The 22363-nt window shown below is 38.5% G+C and overlaps 1 protein-coding gene, 1 long non-coding RNA gene and 1 pseudogene across 3 annotated transcripts; all 3 read left to right on the top strand.

Moving 5' to 3' along the window:
• The first annotated feature begins 1353 nt into the window (after positions 1–1353).
• LOC145795153 (uncharacterized) lies at positions 1354–6384 on the top strand. The gene is made up of 5 exons (XR_014335469.1): positions 1354–1676; positions 1768–1901; positions 2017–2116; positions 5993–6132; positions 6301–6384. It is a non-coding gene; the product is annotated as an uncharacterized LOC145795153 (long non-coding RNA).
• Positions 6385–7607: 1223 nt separating this feature from the next.
• LOC145795875 (uncharacterized) lies at positions 7608–8853 on the top strand (annotated as a pseudogene). Its single transcript, XR_014336744.1, has 5 exons — positions 7608–7720; positions 7793–7870; positions 7948–8014; positions 8062–8137; positions 8274–8853. The product of XR_014336744.1 is annotated as an uncharacterized LOC145795875 (transcript).
• Positions 8854–11717: 2864 nt separating this feature from the next.
• LOC114312118 (uncharacterized) lies at positions 11718–14270 on the top strand. The gene is made up of 3 exons (XM_028258305.2): positions 11718–12021; positions 12562–12683; positions 13934–14270. The coding sequence occupies exons 1-3, from the start codon at positions 11973–11975 to the stop codon at positions 14096–14098; spliced, it is 336 nt and encodes a 111-aa protein (XP_028114106.2). The 5' UTR covers positions 11718–11972; the 3' UTR covers positions 14099–14270.
• Positions 14271–22363: the final 8093 nt, after the last annotated feature.

Here is a 22363-nt window from a genome sequence, read left to right as displayed (position 1 = left end):
TGTATTCTTATAATTTGAAGATTTTGTTGAACTAGATCCCCAGTTCCATATTGTGCTTTCTCAGAGTAACAAACTGTTATATAAAATTGCTTTATAGTTAGCTTCATGCGTGTCTGTTCATATTTCTTTCCCCAATGCAGTGAGAATAAAAAAATGTTCATATGTTGCTGTCATCTGTTGTATTCTTCATATTAAATGTTTTCCTTTTTCATTAACGATGCGTTTGTGCCAGGTTGTTGGGCATATCTGTTATCGTATTCTAGCAGCTGGTCTGAATGGTTACTTGGCAACTGTTACTACTTTGAATACATCCAGTGAACAAGTGGCATTGTGGTGCAACTCCAATTACAGTAGGTTTTATATTTCACTTGATGATTTTACAGTAGGATTTATCTTCAGTGGCCATTGGCAGCAAATCTGATTGTTCTTGTTCATGGCAACGAATCTAATTGCATTTCTTCAACAATACCATCAAGTGATTCAGAAATTGACTTATTTTTCTTTTTCTTCTTATCCTTCTGTTTCTTAGTGGATTCATCTGTCTGCAGTTCACAGACTGTATCAGCAGTGGGTTTCTTCAGTGACTGCACATTAACTTCTTCAGTTTGATGAAGAGAATAAGAAACTTTTTTTATTTTCTTCTTCTCTTTAAACTCTACATTTGAATCAGTTTATTTGCTAGTATCTCCCTGGATTTCTTAGTAGATTCAGAAAATTTATCATCAGTTCCGATTGATTTACTGCAGCATTTCTATCACTCTCATCACTTTTCTTTTTTTTTTTCCTTCCAACAGTTTGCTCAAAGGCAGAACAATGACTGTCTCCATCTTTTTTGGTAATGCAGTCAGTCAGCAATTCTGTAATTTCACAGAAGTAGTATTAGATCAAATCTAAATATTAATCAAATGAACTAAAAACTGCATGCATTTTAAAAGAACGGGTGGTGGGAGTGAGATAGACACACAGTTGTTGAACTCGATCTTGTTGAACTCAAAACCGTCTCTCAATCAATAGCCTTCAATTTATTTTTCCTGCCTTCAATAGCCTTCAATTTATTTTTCCTAATATTCTTTTGTGATTCAATGCTTTGCTTTTACAGCCTTGCTTGTTGAAAATGGGAAATTTCATCTTGTAAACTGCTGCTGCACTGCTTTGCTCTGTGTACCATCTTGTTCTAGGAATTGTTATATGGATGTTGTGCTGGGAACAATTTGCTCTGGTCTTATGTAGCAGTTTTTTCAAAGTACTGCTGACCAACTGTCAAAGCCTCCTTGTGAAAGAGCTAAAATAATTATTTCGATCTGGGAGAAGGAAGGAATCAAGCAATTTCGAGTTTACAAGGTATACTTTTTTTTTTATTTGCTTAAAGTTTGTTGAACTTTTTCACAGAATAATTATATAGTTGTCATCTAGTATATTACTAAGTTGCCTATCAAATACCAAAATTGATATTCAATTGCTTGTTACGTACTTGATATTTCCAGAATTTAATGGTATTTGATTACAATTCTAGATTCTAGATTATAGATTATTTGAAACTCTAAAATACCATCTTAGTGTATTTGCTAATCATTTTGAGCATTGATGCATGTTACTAATTTTAGTAGTTTTTGTGAATGCAATTTGTTAGCAAGTGGAAAGTTCAAGATCGACAAAACATGGGTACATTTTCCAAGGTTTATTTCTAAACACAATCATAAATATGCTTTCAAATGTTAAGTTACTCATTTTGTTTGGATGGAATTAATAATAATTTAAAGTTTTCAGAGTATCGAATGAGTATGTGGATGGAGCGAGAAAATTTGTCAACATGGCTAAGACAAATTCAGGGAATACCGATATGATCATATGCCCTTGTGGAAGTTGTCGAAACCTTTCACAACAACATTGTGATATTTGTGGTATGCATGAAATTAATTAGTAGTTTTTTTTTCCCCTTTTACAAAACACTTTCATATACTTGTATCTCATATAAAAAATATTACTTGACTTGGTTTTGTTCTTTCATTTTTGCAGGTGGAATTTTTTTCTAAGGATTTAGTAATTGAAGTTGCCAACCAACAGTGTGTGCAGAGGACTTTGATGAATATATTTCTATAATTTTTGAATAGTTTGGGTAATGTTTACAAACTTATATATGTACAGTTTTGGATAGTTTATAACTTCTTGGATAATTTAGAACTTGAAGGATAGTCCTTTTGGATGTTTTTGAACTTGCGGTTAGGTTTTGGATGTTTGGAATGTATATATTGACAATTTTTTAATGTTTATAATTTATAGATATAGTTTATTTTTTATAGTTGAAATAATATTTTGGTGGTTGATTGATATTTTATGAAGCTTGTTTGTAATATTAGATTGTACAAAATAGGTCAAATATAGAATTTGTTGAATTTTAAAAAAAAGATACACATTCTACGGCAAGCAAATTAGGTCATTATATGAAATATTTCACAGCATTTCGTGTACGCCGTGGTATGTTCAACTTATCTATGGCAGGCTGAGCAAGTCATATTATATATTTTACGGCGTGCAATCAGCGTCGTTATTTGTCTCACCAATTAATGGCGTGCAAAAATAATCGTAGAAAAAGTAACAACGACGCACAAAATTTGTTGTTAAATAGTTTTTAATGGCGTACTATAGCATGTCGTAGAAAAAGTAACAACGACGCACAAAATCTGTCGTTAAATAGTTTTTAACGGCGTACGAAACATGCCGTTGAAAGTGAATGACTTTCCATGACTGGTCATAATATGATGCGCGCTGCACGTCGTAGAAGGATTTTTACAGCGTGCATTGCGCGTCGTAAAAATCCTTTTTTGTTGTAGTGTTGTATCCCACTTTTTAGGATTTGACTAGATGATCTGGGGGGGATTTCATTTGCATGTCGATTGTGATAAGGTTTTGGACAACCCCTTTAAGCCAAAAGTGATTATGTATAGTCTTTGATACGAGGAGGCTAACTCTTAGTATTATACATTCAATTAAGGTAACTTAAAAATAAAAATAAAAAACTCCTCAAATGGCATCCAGTAGGGGTTCACAAATGGTTTCGTGGGATGACCCGCCACAGTCTTAACATGATTGCCATACTGTATAATGGACGATCTACATAAGAAACTGTATAATGAATGATCTACTCTAATTCACTAGTAGTGACATATGTAAGTTTAATGAACAAAACACTACATCAAGATTGCGGGTTAACTAGGCGTAGGGTGAGCTTATCCTAGTAGGCTATTTTTACAGTGTAAAGTCATAAGCTATGAATTTGGGGTGCCGAGTTGGGGCTTTACCCTCTTCTTATATGGGTCTTCTGCTTGGAGCTTCTTTCAAAGCTAGAATGGTTTGGGATCTGGCGATTAAGAGATTCTAGAGGACATTGGCCATGTGGAAGAGGCAATACTTAAGGGTGGCAGGGTGATTCTTATTAAGAGCATGTTGTAGAGCCTACTACTTATTTGTATCATGGATTACTATCGCCATGTAGGTGATTCATAGATTGAAAAAATTGATGAGAGATTTCCTTTGGATTGGGTTAGGTGATGGGTTTAAGTATATCATCTTACAGATTGGAAGGTGGTGCATATGCATAAGGAAAGGGGTGGGTTAGGCACAAACGACATGTGTCTAGTTAACAAAACCTTGCTAGGGGAGTGGTTATGAACGTTCCTTTTTTAGAAGAGTTTGTGGAGGAGGGTGGTGGTGGGAAGATATGGGTTTAATTGGGAGGAGTGGTCCAAGGGGTCTATCAGATGGCCCTATAAGCTGCAGGTTTGGAAGGAAATCATGATTGGTTTTGATGACTTCTATAAATTCTCCTCTCTAAAGATGGGTAATGGGCCTTGGCTAAGGTTTGGCAAGACATTTGGTTTGGGCATAGATCTCTGAGGGAAGCTTTTCAAGATATCTCAAGTATTGTTGTGGATTGTTGGACTTTAGGCCAAAGAGGTGTGGTCTGGACTTCATTGCTTAGGAGATCATTACAAGAGTAGGAGATTGGCTTAGTGGTGGAGTTGGTTGGCTTGCTTGCTCTCAGGTTGGTTTATCTGGATTGGGGTTGATGATTATTTGGTTTGGAGTGGAGCTTCGAACATTAGATCCACGGTAGCATCTTTCTATCTGCATCTCATTGGGCAAAGAGATTGCAGCTTTCTGTGGAAAGGGGTGGCGTCTTTGCTTGGACAACTATTAAGGAAGTTCTTTTTGCTATTGACGATAACTTTAGGGTATAAATTCTTGATGGACTGGTGTTGGATGTCGGTGAATTATCTTTTGTTACATGTTTAGTGGCTTCACAGGTCTCAGTATTGTTGTTCTCTATGTTCAATATAGTACTAGGCTAGATTGGTAGATTGGTGAACTTCACCAATCTAGACTGTACTATACTTCCAAAAAAAAAGTACAGTACATCCTAGATTGGTGAAGGCATTTTTTGTTTTGTTGGCAGTGGATGTCCAAAGCATGGTTATAGGAAAACTTTGACTGTGCTCTTTGCATTATGTGTTTGGAGAGACAGAAATTATACATCTTTTGAGCGAAAAAAGTGTTCCATTCCTTCCTTGAAAGGCATGGTGCTAGCATCTTTGTTTTCTTGCCTGAGTGAAGATTTTCCCTTTCCTCTATATTCTTGTGGAGTTTTTAGGAGAGTTTTTGTTGGCTATATATTTTGTACAGGCCAGTCACAGCTTAACATGTGGCTCATGAAGGGTGTTTTGGAGAATTAATGCAAGTCTCTAATTAGTAACGGACACGTGGTAGTTCATATTGGTAATGGTGGGTCTGCGTTGCATGGAAGTAGTGAGAGAAGGCACGGGGTAATATGGCCCAACGGTTACTCAAAAGTTCGAATTCAAATGCAAGACGGAAGCCTAGCTGAAGGAATGGCGTAGTGGAAGCTGATTGTGCGAAGCCATGACCAGAGATCGTGGAAGTGCATTTCGACAGTTGGAAGCCCACTTCGACGGTTACCTTTGGGAAGTATAAATAGAGGAGGAGACCCCAGAATCCAATACCCAGACTCAGATCTAGAAACCAGTTTATTTACTTCTTTTTTCCTTTCCAGTTTTTTCATTTCCAGTTCTTTACATTTTTAGCACTTCAATTCTTATATTGCATTTCATTTCCTAGGAGTAGTTCTCAAGTAGTTGTTGCTGTAAACCTTTTCAAGGCTGGGTCATTTCATTTTAATTTTTTATTTACTCAATGAAATTTAGTTTCTGAATTGTTCTGTACTTATTATTTCTTATAAATTTCTCCTAAAACAAGCCAACAGTAAAGGTCCTCTTCATTGAGGCTGAAAGAACTTTAACACAATCGTTTGATAATTGGTTGGCAATAAAAATTCTGTAAGGACTAATTGATCCTTGCTGGCATACTTAAATTTACACTATTAACCTTCGAAAGCCAAAAAAGCCAATATATATTTTTGGCATGCCCAGTGGGACTATTAAAAATTGCTAGATAGAGAAGAAAATGAATGTCTGGAAGAGGGTGTGGAAGGAGAGGTAGAAATACCTAACCCAGAGGATAATGTAATGGATGCACCTATTCCATCAGATCCTCCACAAATGGTCGAACAGACCAACACTTCGGAATATACAACACATGTCCAACATACTAGACAGGGCTATGACTTGCAGCCCTAACAAGTTAGTTTCGACGTTTCTTCTTCGTCTTCTTCTTCTTCTTTATTTTTCGATCCTTCTATGTTCTTCAATTCTTTTTTTCGGGTTTGAAATTCGAAGTTTTTATGCAAGTATTCTCACAGTTTGGCCTTAAACCCCAAAATCAAGTGCGATTTATATACTTGTAATTTGAAAATACTGCTACAAAGTTCAGTTTTCATTATTTATTTATTTATTATTATTGTCATTATTGAGTTCAAGCATGTGTTGTTGATGAATTTCACTTATCTTTCTGCATTTTTCTAGTTTTATTTTTTTAATCTAACATTGTGATATGAATTACTTTTGAAAAATTTGGTCAGATTTGTTAAGTTGATCCCAGTCCTCCTGAGGAAGATGGCTTAGAAGAATGCCCTTGTTCGGAAATTGCCTAGTGTTGAAATTCTTGGTTGCACAACCGTGATTTGTTCTCAGCTTCACTCTTTATCTCAATTGATGAAATGTAAGGAAACTAGTTACAAGGGTTTTGATTTTTCTAACTTTTCTTTTTCAATTTTGTGGCTGAGAATCTGTAATCTAATGATGAATTATGTGTTAATGGGAGCTAGTTACAAGGGTTTTGATTTTGGTGGATAATTTGTAAATCTAATGATGAATTGCGTGCTCACAGAGTACAAGACCTGAATGCCTTGGAGTGGAGACTTTATGCTAGTTTCCTTTCTTGTGAGCCTCTCTCTCTCTATCTCTCTCTCTCTTTCTACTCTAGTTTTTTTTTTTTTTTTTTTTTTTGCAATTTGTGAGTTATATAAATTGTGATATCTTCTGTTAATGGAACCAAAATGGATGCTCTGTATTCTCAAAATGAGCAATCTGTTAAAAGGAATTTGTATTTAAGATGATACTATCATCATTGCTTCGCCAATTTTTTAAGTACCCACTCTAATTTATTCTAAACTTTGAGTAGGGTTGACTGGACATAAAAATAAAAACGGTATTCAATTATAACTTATGTTTTTAAGTGTATTTCTTAAGACTGGTTTTTTTTAAGTGTTTGAAATAAAGGTTCACCATTTTCATCATATGATATCATTTGAAGACTCCAGTTGCATGCTTTAATTGAAGCTTCTCTGTTATGGTTGCTCATTACATTAGATCCCTGGTGTGTTGTTTGCTCCATTCTTACCTTTTTTTATTGAGCTTGTTGCTCCATTCTTACCTGATACTGTTTTTATTCTCCATAAGAGTGTTGTCTTATTATCCTTAATCCCCTGAGCTCGTTCATGAATATTTGAAAACCAAATACCAGTTTACGGCCTCGTGTTTTGTATATTGCAACAATTACCATATGGACGTTACCACCTATCTATAATTCAGTTTGGCACTTTCTACTATTATTGAGTCATTAAGACATTCTGTTAGATGAAAGTTCTAATTACTGAGAATATCCTTTTTGCCTGTTTTTGTCTGTCAATTTGCCGGGTTGATGAGTTGTTATGATCTGCTGTTGGGCTGCTATGCTGCGCTACTGCTGGTCTGGCCTCTGCTATGTTGTGCTGCTATTGTAAGTTCTGGCTGCAAGTGGGCTGTTACTTTGGGATGTTGTGCTAGGCTATGGTCTGCTGATCTGTTAGAATGCTAAGGTCCGCTAGAATGTTATGATTGAATCTGTTGGTCTGATGGTGGATGGCTGGTGGTCTGCTGGGTAGAATCTGTTAGTCTGATGGTGGATGACTGGTGGTCTGCTGGGTAGAATGTGGCTGCAAGTTCTGGGTTGGGCTGCTAGTATGCTAAGGTGAGCTTGCTGCTAGGATGCAAGTCAAGTCCTGTGTGTGATCTGACCCAATCTGTTGTGGTTCTGCTTGTGTATGAGCTAAGCTAAGGTTTAAGTAGGCACTATGGATTGGTTTTGGCTAAGGTTCAAGTACGCTAAGACTCTGAGCTGCTATTGCTTCGGGTTGAGACTCAGACGAAGATGATATGGTTGTGTTGAGACTGTGGGTGCAAGTTCCAGGGAAGGGGAGGTGTGTTGCTTGGCTGAGCCTTGCTGCTGCTGATGGTGATGAGATGCATTGGTGGTCCCAGTTATGCTGGTATGTCTGTTATGCTGGTCCCAGTTATGCTTAGGCTTTTGGTAGCTGGTATGTCTGTTATGCTGGTTCCAGTTACTTATGTTGTATTATTGGTGGTGATGAGATGCTGCTAGCACAAATTCGCATTACCAAACCTGAACTCAGCCACAGGTTGCTGATCTGCTACTAATGCCACAACAGATCAATTCTGTTTTGTTGCTGATCTGTTTTGTTACTGATCTGTATAGTTGTGGACTGTTATATGCTGAACTAATGCTCCAGCAGAGGGGTTTTTCGATGAATGGTCTTCAAGGGGTATGTTATGTTGATTCTGCTGTTAGGTTGCGCTGCTGAGTTTGTAGTCTTTTAGTTTTTTTGTTGTTTCTGTTTGTTTTCCATCTGCAGGGCACTATACAACCAGAAAACAACTTTTTACAGGTGAGAGATCAATGAGTGATATATACATATTACCAGTTGTGTTTAGTCTACCCAAGTTAGAACAACTCAAAAGTGGTGGTTGGGTATCCAAAACAAATACACTTCATTGCTTCTGATGTAGAATTTACTGCTGCAGGTACAGAAAACAATGCCCCGAGCAGCATAGAAACAATGGATGCTGAGGGCTCACAGAAAAGGCAATGCACGAGTGTATCTGCTGACAATGGGACTGTTCCACTCCCTCAACTGAGATCTTACGCAAGGAGAATTTGGAAGAGAAAAGTATTGAAAATAAGCGCAACATAAAAAGGCAATACATACCCAAGGTTAAAAAAGAATTTGATTTGCCTCGTCGGTCTTCAAAACGGCTCGAGGAGCTCAAACTCAAGACGGTGGTCAATTGTGTGTTAAGTGAACAAGCTCATGGAGCTGCAACTGGAAAGTCTGGTGAAACTGAAGTCAAACCATTGCAGACGATTTCAACACAGATTACAGATCATGATTTGAGAGGCACAAAACTGTCAGACATTAACGAGAAGGCTTTGGAGGACCAAGTTGTTCCAGAAGATCAACCAGCAAGGCCAGAAACTGAGATGAAAGACCAGGAAAATCTAGGATCTGAAGTCAATCCATCTAGGGATTCCTGGTCCGATCCGTGCTTAGAATTCGCATTTAAGACACTTACAGGGGCATTAGTTGTTGAGAATAATTGTTAAAATTGATGTCTAAAAAGAAATAGAGAATTGTATTATTGATTGATATTGTGTTGTATTTATTACAAATGGTGAGTGGCTCATTATATAGGAGAGGGTGAGTGTAGTAGGTGAGGAGTAGGTGAGGAGTAGGTGGTGGTAGGTGATGGTAAATTTTAACAGCCCCCCGCAAACTCAAGGAGGATAGAAACTAACCAACTTGAGTTTGGAGAGAGTAACAAAACAAAAAAATAAACTGAAAAATAAAACAGGATAGGAGACACGGTATGGTCGTGTCAGACCGATGTAGCAGACAGTTTATGGGGTCATGTCGGACCGTTGTAGCAGACAGTTTACGAGGTCATGTCGGACCGTTGTAGCAGACACTGTGTGGTCGTGTCAGACCGTTGTTGAAGACAGTTTATGGGGTCATGTCGGACCGTTGTAGCAGACAGTTTACGGGGTCTTGTCGGACCCATGAAGGAGCTAACCGGAATCAATGTCGGGACAGTTTACAGAGTCTTGTCGGACCCTCAAAAAGTCGCACCCTCAAAAGGTGTGCCCAATTTTTCAAAAGGCGTGCCAACAAAAGGCGTGTCCAATTCATCAAAAGGCGTGCCATCAAAAGACGTGCCATCAAAAGGCGCGCCCATATTGTCGGCGAGCGTCGAGCGGCGCATGATGCGCGTGTCTGCCGCTTCGTCATGTTCTATATAAATCAATGCGGAGGCTGAGGCAGAAAACCTGCTAAAATCTTCTGAAAAACTCTTCCTTGCCTGAGAGAGAAACTCTGTGATACGCTGTAACCAACCCGTCTCTGAAACACTCAGCAACATGGCCTCTTCTTCCCTTCCAGCTACCCAAAACATGGCCTCCTCTTCCCGTGGTCTGCTCACGCTCTTTCCAGAACTGAACGAGCCCACAAGAGAAATAACTGGTGCGGGGGCCAGTGAACCTCAACCAAACACCTCTGGTTTTGCTCCGTTGAACTTTCCGATGCGGTCGGTGGAGCAAAAAATGGCGGTGCAAACTGATATTGAGGCCAATCAGTATACTCTGAAGTCATGTGTGGAAACCATGACTGCGGTCACAAACTTGTCGCACCGGCTGCAGAGCAGGACAAATGAGGTGCAACAGTTAAACTCTCAACTGGCTCTGCTCCAACGCATGTATAAGGATGCGCGAGCAGAGATAAGTGTGCTAAAGGCAGAAAACAAGGAGCTGAAGCGGAAGGCCACCGTGATGTTCCGATTCGGAGGTCCGCCATATGTGGCAGTGGAGGAGTATGAGGGAGTGAACGTGCTCGGTGGACAAGGAAACACGGAGGCAACATCGGCAAGGGCCGTCCAAGACGGAGGCAAAAAGAAGAGACCGGCTGCAGAGTAGAGAAGAAAAAATCCCACTGTGGGTGGGGTGGTTTTGTTTGTGTGTTTTTTGTTTTTTTTTTTGTTTTGTTTTGTTTTGTTTTGTTTTTTTTTTTTTTTAATGTAAAATGGTGAACGGGGGGAGCCCCGACATGAATAAAATGAGTGTGGTGTGCAAGTTCATCTTCTGCCTGGTTGGTTTTTTTTTTTTTTTTTTTGTGGTGGTTGTGCAAAAATAAAAAAAGAAACAAAAAAATAAAAAAAATAATAATAATAAGAATACAATAAAATAGAGAAAGAAAACAGAGAATATTTGGGGGGGGGAGGATGTGCAGGCGGTGGAATATATGAAAGAGGTTTGGATGAGTAGGTGCAGAGAGGAAGATTAGTTTAAAAAATAAAAAATAAAAAATAAAAAAGGGGTACATGATGATGATGATAAAATGAATTATATATATATATATATAGATAAAAGAGAAAGAAGGTTTGGGCGGTTGATTAAAAAAACAAAAAGAAAGATGGGTTTGATGATTATGCTTGTTAAAAAAGACTAAAAAAGACACCACTATCGTGAGCCTCCACAGATGAAGCAGAAGGGGCCCCACGGTCAAGAACATCTTCCCAAGTAGGAAAAACAGATGTGAGAGAAGCAAAAGCCCTGTGAGATTTAACGGCTGTGGTGTGCTGCGAGAGAACAGTACTTACTAAACCATCCAGAACACTTTCATTGGAACCAGAGGAGGACTGATCGTCTTCCTCCTTCAGGCACACCCAAGCTTCAATCCCACCACCATCAAAGCGATCCAAGAAATATTTACAATGCTATGGCTGTGGGAATCCTGAAACTGAGATAATCATCACTAAGGAGGAGGGCTGAAAAAGAGAGGCTCAAGGAAGGGGCAGTGGCAGATTGACACATCTGCGGAGGCTGCTCGCCTGCGGATTCAGGAACAACTGAGTGCTGTTACAGCTGGTATGGTGATGCTTTCAACCAATGAAGAGAAGCTGAATTCGGCTAAAAACTCTCCCGAGCGTGAAGAGCAATCCAAGGTTAGCACATTTGCGAACGGAGGCAGATCGGAACATGTCTTGCCATGGTGGAGAAGCTGAGGTTGATTTGGGGTCTGAATATGGCGCAAGTGGCGAAGCCGGACTTGGCGAAGAGGACGGAGGTGAGCTGAATGAGCCAGCTCGACTCGCCGGTGACGCCGTGGACGATGGCGATTATTCCGATGATTCAGTTATGGGATTTGTGGCAGCGAATGGAAGGTATGTGTAGAGGTCCGGCGGGCGGCCAAAGCAAGACTGCCGCCCGCCGGTGAAGCAGAATGACTAAGTTGTTAACCTTGCTCTGATACCATGTTAAAATTGATGTCTAAAAAGAAATAGAGAATTGTATTATTGATTGATATTGTGTTGTATTTATTACAAATGGTGAGTGGCTCATTATATAGGAGAGGGTGAGTGTAGTAGGTGAGGAGTAGGTGAGGAGTAGGTGGTGGTAGGTGATGGTAAATTTTAACAATAATGTTGCAACAACTCAAGGTTATTTCCAGAACAAGTCAACACCTCTCGTGCTCAAACTGATGGTAGCTTAGCACTACCAGAGTTCAGCATGCCCTATTTACCCAACTTTTTCCAAAGCAATATTTCACCGGGTTTTGATGCGCTGGGGGGGAAGCCTGTATCTGTACCTCAGTTGCCAATGAATCCTACGTATGTGCCTCCTGGACAACCTAACTTGGGAGGAAACAATGAACACCAACCAAGAGTGAACTCATGAAAGATAAGCTGGCTGGTACATTTAAAGGTTATGGTGATGTTCTACGTAAGTTACAATTATAACTTATGTTTTTGTTGTTTACTAAACATGTTTGCATGGCTGCTAACGTGTTCCATTTAATTTTATGTAAAATTGATAAATCTTTTAGACATTTATTTACTTTTTTTTTACCAAATTAATTTTTATTATGTGTTTGGATGATGATCATGTAAAATTAATTTTAAAAAATTACTCATGTAATTTTTATTAATTTTACATAACTTTATCACTGGTGGATAAAAATAATTTTAAAAAAATTAAAAATATTTTTTTGACATTTATTTTTGTCAAATTAATTTATATTTTATCAAATTAATGATTTTACCCTTGAAAAATCTAATAATATTTTCAATTGTCCTTATTTGAAACAAGATTCAAAATTTAGGATCAAATGTATCACAATTGAAAAGTCAGGGACCAAAATTACACAAGTCTCAAACTATAGGGACTATTAGTGTAATTAACCCTATAACTTACGTTTTTGTTGTTTAGTAAACATGTTTACATGGCTGCTAATGTGTTCCATTTAATTTTATGTAATTGAAGGTTGTTGTCGGATGTGGAGTAAGATTGAAAAATGGATTGCCACTCTTGAGTTTGACCGTGATAGGAAATCAATGGGAGTTATGGTGAGTTCCAGCTCAGGAAGAAAGTTATTGCTTGTAAAGGTGCATACACTGCCTTTTCCCTCCCTCACTCTTCTTTTATTCAGCCACATGGAGTTTTATAGTTTTTAATTCGATATATTGTCACACAGGAGAAACTGATTTCCTGATAAGAATTGCAAAACTATAAAATGTGGCTCCACCATTTTAATCTTTGTTTCAATTTCTTTCGTCTCTTTGCTAGTATTTTTTGCTACTTCAATTTGCATGCGAGATAGATTGTGAACAAATTTACTTGGAACTTTAATGGGGAAGAGTATGATGAATGAGTGCTCAATGAACAAACAGAAAAAGGATTGATGGACCATGGGATCTTGCTACAATTTCGACACTTCTAACAGTGATCTGGAAGCACTATGTTAGATATAAAGAAAATATTTTTTGGTTGAAAAGTTTCACATCTAATTTATAAAATGTACAAAATGAAAACTAGAAGAAGGTGAATATTAGCCCTGGGGTAGGAAAGTAAATGTGTATGGCATGTAGATGATTTTGGTTGAAAAATTCATATCTAACGCATTAAAATGAGCATTGATTTTGGTTTTGATTCTTTTGAGAGTTGTAGTAGATTGTTGATATCTATCTTATGCCTTAAACACCACTAGTTTGTGGCATTACTATTGTTACTTCCTTTTAGTCTAGTATATAAATTAACGTATTAAATCAATATTCAATTATTGAACACAAGAATGACTGAGTAAAGCAGAGAAATATTTCAGTGAAGGGACTATCTAGTTTTAATTAATTCATTCAGCAGATTTTAGATTAGTAACACATTTTCAGCAGATTTTAGATTAGTAGGAGCCAAAGGATTGGGTCAGTAAAAATACTTTTGGACCTTTTTAGGTTCTGAAAACAAACAGAAACATGGAATAATAAGTTTACTTTCATTCCCAATTTCAAAATTTGCATAACCTAACTAGAATTTTTATCTATAGGCCATACACCATCTTCTGTCCAGATTTGACACACTTTTAGGAAAATGAGCATTTTTCTCAATCTACCCAGTAACTTTTGCTCAAATAAATTTTGTTGGAAAGAGGACGAAAAATGCTAAGTTTTGACATAAAAACCAACCTAAGATGATTTTTCATTATGACATTGCTTTTATGGGACCATTGAATTATCTTATTAATTTTGGAAATATTTTGTTAATGTTTTAAAATTTCTTGATCATTTCTTAATACGTCAAGAAATATTTGTCTCTGAGTTGTTGGTTTCCGTACTTATGTGAAATTTCTTTTGTCATGCAGACAAGAAATGCAATAGAGTTAGTTGTTTCAGCTATTGTTGCGGGTTTGGGTGCCTTAACACATACATTGGGCACTCTCGTCCCTGTGATAGGAGCAAATGGATTTGCTACAGCTACAGCTGCAACTACAACTGCTATAGGAACTATTGTTGGTAGTTTTAGATAATCTCTTAATAGTTGTCGATATGTTTAGAAAGTTAGATATGCATAGTTTTGGATGGTTTAAACTTTTTGTATAGTTTAGAACTTAAGGATATGGTTTTCGAATGTTTGAAATGTAGACAATTGTTTAATATTTATAATTTATGGATATAGTTTCTTTTTGATGTTTCAAACAATATTTTGGTGGTTGATTAATGTTTTGTGATACTTGTTTGTAATATTTGTTAGATTGTACAAAATTAGTCAAATAGAACCTGCTGAATTTAAAAATAAATATAAAAAAAACTACATATTTTACGGCAAGCATAATAAGTCGTTGTATTACATATTTTACGGTGCGCAATCAACGTCGTTATTTGTCTCATCAATTAACGGCATGCAAAAATAGTCATAAAAAAAGTAACGACGACGCATAAAATCTGCCGTTAAATAATTTTTAACGGCGTACTATAGCATGTCGTAGAAAATGTAAAAACGACGCACAAAATCTGTTGTTAAATAGTTTTTAACAGCGTATAAAGCATGTCGTTGAAAGTTAATGACTTTCCATGACTAGTCATAATATGACGCACACTGCATGTCGTAGAAGGGTTTTTACGGCGTGCATTGCGCTCTGTAAAAACCCTTTTTTTGTTGTAGTGATTTCCTTCTGCATAGATTGGCTCGAAGCAAATAGCCTATGCAAAATAATGGACAAACTAATGGTCAATCTAGTAATCAAAACCATGAGAGAATGTCACCTATGCCTCAGTCATGGTACGAAGCTCCTTTGAGACCACTAGCAAACCAAAATGCACCATTGCCCACCAGTGAAACCATACAAATTGGTGGATTTGGGCCAGCACAAGGGAATGGTATGAGGATGTTTCCAAATCCTATGTTCGAAGCCATACCTGGCACACAGGGTTTCACTAATCCTGTGTTTGAATTTGCACTCGAGGGGTTGAAGGGATTCCCAGCGGTTGGAAGAGAAACAACACTTGTTCCTCCTCCTGTAGCACCTTTCATAGGGCCTTTCCCAGGACAGATTTCAAAAGGTTAGTCATACCTCCAATAGCAACCAGTACAACAAGGACAGTCAGCCTTGAATGTACCCATATATGGACCAAGACCTCAAGCACATGGAGTTCCTCCAAACCCTATGATTGTTCCTCTAGTAGTGGTTCAACTAGCACAAAATATGGTTCCAAGGGACCAAATTGCTGATATAGTTAGAGAAATGTGTGGACTTATGGTTGGGGGGGTCCAAACACCAGTGTACAAAAAACCTTACCCAGAGTGGGTGGATAGGGTACATGAGTATCCAAGGGGGTTTAAAACACCAGACTTTGCCCTCTTTTATGGGAATGGAAACCAGTCAATAGTGGAACACATTGCTAGGTTTACAGGCTAGTGTGGTGAGTTCGCCAATAATGATTACATGAAAGTAAGACTTTTTCCAAACTTTTTAACTAGAGCAGCCTTCATATGGTATATAAATTTTACACCAGGCTCTATCCAAACTTGGCAGCAAATAGAGGAGATTTTTCATGCCCAATTTTTCCAAACAAAACCTGAGGTTTCTATGGCAGACTTGGCAAGATTGAGCCAAAGTGTAACAACCCTCGTCACTGTTTACCGAATAACCACTGATTACCGTTAAACTGAAACTGATTATGACTGATAAGTGAACTGAATAAACTACTGAACTGACTGACTGAAATTGAAACTGAATTGACTGAGTATACCTGTTTAATTGTAATTCTATCTGTTTGGTTATTTGATTATCTGTTCGTGTCTTTGTGTTTAAACTGCTAATTGAGGGCCTTATCGGCGGCCGAACCGGAAACCGATTAGTGTTTTACGATCATCGTGATTTATGTGATTTTATGGTGTAATTACCTGAAAACTGATTAGGTATGATTAAATTAGATTAAAATGAGTTAAATTGCATTGTTACACTTATTTACCATTTTGCCACACTTAGTGGCCCACTACATGAGCCATGTTTGAGACTTATTATATACTCAGGCAACTCTTCATCAGCTCATTTTCATTGTTTTGCCGACCAAGAGAGTTAGGGGGAGAGAAATTGAGTTCTAGATTGTGTTTTGCTTGGAACTTAAAGAAATTGTAGAAGAGATTGCATATTTGAGCTCCCTTCTTGGACTACAAGACCTAAGGTAGATCATTGACCTTAGTTATTGTGTATTTGGACTTTTTCTTGCATAATTCTTGGGTCTTTCGTGATTTAAGGCATGAATTGGTTCAATAGTGTTGAATTGAAGCTTAATCTTTACATGCATGGCATACTCTTGCATTTTGAGGTTGTTCTTCATGGATTTTTACATGCATGCTCATGTTAATGCTCAGGACCATGTTTTTATCTTGTTTTTGGAACAATTGGCTCCTTAGAGCATCAAATTGAAGCTTTGAAATGGTTTAAATTCATGTATGTTTGCATGTTCTTCATATTCATGAAAATTGGTTTCAAATTAAGTTGTTTGAAACACACTTAGGCCTCGATTTTACAAATTGAGCTTTGAATCATGCTAAAGTATGAGTTTTGATGTGTTTTCTAGAAAATTGGCCCAAGAGGATCGAAATTTATGGTTTAAAACTTGGTTTTGAGCTTGAGGTTCAAATCTGGAATTTCCAGAATTTGGACTCACGCTCGAGCGGGGTGACTGGCGCTCGAGCGTGGAAATCGTGCTCCCAGCATTTTATTCTGTTTTGAAGTCCGCTCGAGCGAAAGAATTGACGTTCGAGCGGGACATTGTGTCTCATGCTCGAGCGGGTGTCGAGCGCCCAATCGAGTGTGATTTTCACCTATCCAGCACTTTTGACTGTTTTGCAGAACGCTCGAGCGGGTAAGTATGCGCTCGAGCGGAAACCTTTGTCTGCGTGTCCGCTTGAGCGGAGTAACCTACGCTCGAGCGTGACCCCTGTTTTCTAAAAAGTCTGAAAATGTTTTTAAAGTGCATCTTTGCATCCTCATCTCATCCTAGGCATTCTTAGGCCTAGTTTAAGGCATCTTAATGAGAATATAGATGTAGAACACACCGAGGCAATTAGGGATTAAGTTATTATTTCCCAACTGTGTAGCTTAGTGTGTGTTCAATCTGTAACTGTGTAGGGTTGGCGACTGGGGACGCGCTCTAGCTTTACTGTAGCCCAGAACTCTATGAGTAACAACTGTGTAAAGATATGTTCAAAATAATTATCTTCTGAACAATTGAACTGTACTGCTTTATGAACTGATACTGTTAATTGAATGAATGTATGTCCTATATTCTGAACTGTATTGTGGCATCCTTAGCAACTACTGTTTACTGTTACTGTTACAGAGATCTCTGTCGGTTCCCTTGTTGAAACCACTATTGTTTACTAATAGATGGCCATCATTTACTGTCCGGTCTTTTAAGACCTACTGTTTACTGTACTGTTATGCTAATGGATGTACCACATATGATCGAATGATTGATATACTGAATTAATGAATTGTTTTCATTACTGTAACGATATTCATTCTTAACCCCTTTACGCATTGTGTTATTCACTGGGCTTTAGCTCAATGCTCTTATATATATGTAGGTGTACAGGCACCAGACCGTAGGTAGAGGCGTCGGGGTAAACTCCAATTTTGTCGAGCCAACCTATGTGCCTCAATGCGAGGTTCCGAGCCTGTCAAGCTACGACTTAGGGGTGTTTTTAATTTCCCCGTTCGTCTCTGTATCTGTTTTGTATGACTGTATAGACTGTACTATACTATTTAACAGGGATTAGGTCCCTGAACTGAATGATTGTATATATGTACATACTGTTTTGTCTGACTGTATATATTTGAATGAGAAGTCTTTTTGCATACAGACTGTCACAACTCATTAGACATTGTTTATTTACTGTATTGGCTTCCGCCAGCCCTTGTACTCTGTATTACTGTATTACTGTTAAGCAGGCCTTCGGTAATCTCGGATTACTGGTCAGTTATGGTGCTAAACCCATAGGGGCGGGTTTGGGTCGTGACAAAGTGGTATCAGAGCGATACTTACCACGAGTTATACTGCACACACGTGTCCAAATGAGCTATAGGGTGTCCTAGAAAAGTAAATAGGGCATCACATGAGCATGATAAGTGTGTGGTAATGACTTGACTGAATATATGCTAATGTGTTAATCTGTTTAAATGAATGACTGCATATGTTGATAACTGTTATAACTGCCTATAGTGAAATGGATAATACGAGAACTGCAAATGAATCTAAAACCTCATCCTCTGAGGCAAGAATGGCAAGACTGGAAAGAATGATGGAATTAATAACTGAAAGACTGGACCAACAACAGAATCCACAGCCCCCACCTCCTCCTCCGGTACAGCCGGAACAGAATGCCAATGTTAATGATGGGGACATAATTGCTCTCACCCATAAGTTCAGCAAAATAAAACCGACATCCTTTCAAGGAGGCCTTGAACCGTTAAAAGCTGAAGCATAGGTTCTTGAGACTGAAAAATTGTTTGAGGTTTTTCCGTGTTCTGAAGCACATAAAGTGCTATTGGCTACCTTTACTCTGCAAGAAGAAGCCAGAAGGTGGTGGATACTTATCCGTGATAACAACACCGTAATGACTTGGGCTCAATTCAAAGGAGCCTTCTTCGAGAAGTATTTCCCTCAGTGTGTTAGGGATAGAAAGGTGACTGAGTTTGAACAACTGAAACAAGGCACCATGTTGGTGGCTGAATATGAGACAAAATTTACTGAACTTACCCGTTATGCACCACACATGGTGGACACTGATTATAAGAAGACCAGAAAGTTTGAAGGCGGCCTTAATGTTGCAATACTCGACAGAATTAATATTTTGAAGCTACCGAATTATGTAAATGTTCTTGACCGAGCCTTGATGGCTGAATCGAACATCGAGGCACTGAAAACTGAAACACCAGCGTCTGAATGGCGTGGTAAAAGGCAGGGTTTTAAATTCAAGAAAGAGCCCATGAGGCAGGGCCGAGTGTTCGCCCTAGTACCGGGAGACGTGCAGAATACCGAGACCGTTGTGTCAGGTATTCTCTCTATCTGTACTCAAAATGCTTATGTACTGATTGATTCGGGGTCTACGCATTCATATGTGTCGCATGTTTTTTCGCGAAAACTGAATAGACCATTAAAACCCATGAATTATCTGTTAGCTGTATCATCACCCATTGGGGAATCTATGACTTGTGCATATATGTACCCTGCTTGTGAAATTATTGTTGGAGATGCACATTTGTTTATTGAATTACTGCCTCTAAACATTGATCATTTTGACGTAATATTGGGAATGGACTGGTTAACGAAATACCATGCTACCATAGACTGTGTAACGAAACAAGTAGTTTTTTGTCCACCGGGTCTACCCGAATTTGTGTTTAATGGGGTTGGAGTAGTACCTCCTCCGTATTTGATTTCATCTGTGAAAGCTGTTAAATTGATTAGAAAGGGGTGTAAGGGATATCTGTGTTCTGTATTGACTGTATCCACTGATGATGATGCTAACGTGAACAGTATTCCTATAGTCAGAGAATTCCCGGATGTTTTCCCAGATAATCTGCCAGGGGATTTGACTGACAGAGAGATTAAATTTACCATTGATGTGATTCCGGGAACGTAGCCACTATCTAAAGCTCCTTACCAAATGGCTCCAACTGAACTGAAAGAATTGAAAGTGCAACTGCAAGAACTGCTGGATAAGAAGTTCATCAGGCCTAGCACTTCGCCATGGGGCGCTCCTGTTTTATTTGTGAAGAAGAAAGACGGTTCACTGAGACTGTGTATTGACTACCGTGAACTGAACAAGGTAACTGAGAAAAATAAATACCCATTGCCACGTATTGATGACTTATTTGATCAGTTATAGATGCTCAAGTGTTCTCTAAAATCGACCTCAGATCAGGATACCATCAGTTGAAAGTTAAATCAGAGGACATTGACAAAACTGCTTTTCGAACGAGGTATGGACATTACGAATTTTTAGTTATGCCTTTCAAAGTTACCAATGCACCTGTTGCATTTATGGACCTCATGAACAGAATCTTTAAACCATACCTTGATGACTTTATTGTAGTATTCATTGATGACATACTGATTTACTCCAAAAGTATAGAAGAACATGAACATCATCTGAGACTTGCCCTACAGACCTTAAGATAATAGAAACTTTATGCTAAACTGTCTAAATGCGAATTTTGGCTTGATCATGTTATGTTTTTGGGGCATGTTGTTAGCAAAGATGGAATTTCCGTTGATCCACAGAAAATTGAAGCTGTAGTAGACTGGCCTAGACCAACAAATGTGACAGAAGTCCGAAGCTTTTTGGGACTAGCCGGGTATTACAGAAGATTTGTCAAAGATTTCTTCAAAATTGCCTTGCCGTTGACTCAGTTAACTCAGAAGGGGATATCGTTTGACTGGACTGACCAAAGGGAATCTGCTTTCCTAGAATTGAAAACTCGACTTGTAACTGCACCGGTTCTTACCCTACCTTCAGGTACGGACGGTTATACTGTATTTAGTGATGCTTCTCATAAGGGTTTGGGATGTGTTTTAATGCAGAATGGGAGAGTTATTGCTTATGCTTCCCGACAACTGAGACAGCACGAAAAGAACTACCCGAGCCATGATCTGGAACTTGCTGCAGTAGTATTTGCACTGAAAATCTGGCGTCACTATCTGTATGGGGCGACATGTGAAGTGTATACTGACCACAAGAGTTTGAAATATTTCTTCACACAGAAAGAACTGAACATGAGACAACGGAGATGGCTAGAACTGATTAAAGACCATGACCTACAGATTTTGTACCATCCGGGAAAAGCCAATACCGTTACCGTTGCCGATGCACTGAGCCGGAAATCGATTGGAAATTTAGCTTGTTTGCTTACCGGGCAGAAAGGATTGCTTTGTGACCTTGAAAAATCTGAAATTGAAATTGTTTTACGAGAACAAGGTGGAACCTTAGCTGCTATTTCTGCTTAACCGGCATTGATTGAAGAGATTAAAGAGAAACAGCAACTGGATGACTTCTTGAAGAAGATCATCGAAGAAAGGGAAACTAGACCAAGACCGGGTTTTAAATTTGAAAGTAATGTACTGAAATTTCAAGAAAGACTGTGTGTACCAAATGACACTGAATTGAAAAGAAGAGTACTGCAAGAGGGCCACAATTCAAAATTTTCTATCCATCCAAGGAATACGAAAATGTATCAAGATCTGAAACTGAATTTCTGGTGGCCGGGAATGAAGAAAGAAATTGCTGATTTTGTATCGAAATGTCTTCATTGCCAACAAGTCAAAGCCGAACATCAACGACCCGCAGGCTTATTGCAGCCCTTACCGATTCCGGAGTGGAAATGGGAACATATCACCATAGATTTTATTGTGGGATTGCCTCGCTCCAGTAAAGGTATGGACTCAATTTGGGTTATCATTGATAGACTGACTAAATCTGCTCACTTTTTACCTGTTAAGACAATTTATAATGCGGACAAATTAGCTATACTCTATATTAATGAAATTGTTAGACTACATGGAGTGCCTGTGTCCATTGTTTCTGACAAGGATTCGAAGTTTACATCGAGATTTTGGCAAAGCTTACAGACTGCATTGGGTACCGAATTGAGACTGAGTAGTGCTTATCATCCTCAGACCGATGGCCAGTCAGAGAGGACCATCCAGACTCTGGAGGATTTACTGAGAATGTGTGTCCTTGATTTTCAGGGAAACTGGGAAAGCCATTTGCCATTGGCTAAATTCGCCTACAACAACAGCTATCATTCAAGTATTGGTATGGCGTCTTTCGAGGCATTGTATGGCAGAAAATGTAGATCTCCGATTTGCTGGGCAGAAGTTGGAGATGGGCCTTTGCTTGGGCCCGAGATTGTATACGAAACAACTGAGAAAGTGAAACTGATACAACAGAGACTGAAAACTGCACAGAGCAGACATAAAAGTTATGCTGATGTCAAAAGACGGGATAGAGAATATGAAGTGGGTGATCACGTGTTTGTGAAAGTGACACCGATGAAAGGCCAGACTTGTTTTGGAGTCAAAAGCAAGTTAGCGCCGAGATATGTCGGACCATATGAGATTATTGAGAAAATCAATCCGGTGGCGTATCAAGTTGCGCTTCCTCCTGAAATGGAGCATATGCATAACGTCTTCCACATTTCTATGTTGAGGGACTACCTCTGGGATCCTTTCCATGTAATAGAGCCTACTCGTGTAGTGCTGAGTGATAACTACACTTACGA

The sequence above is a fragment of the Camellia sinensis genome, chromosome 7, assembly GCF_055761805.1.
Source record: "Camellia sinensis isolate YWXY chromosome 7, ASM5576180v1, whole genome shotgun sequence".
Classification (NCBI taxonomy): Eukaryota; Viridiplantae; Streptophyta; class Magnoliopsida; order Ericales; family Theaceae; genus Camellia; species Camellia sinensis.
Note: the sequence above shows the minus strand (reverse complement) of the source record. Positions and strands in the feature narration are given on the sequence as shown.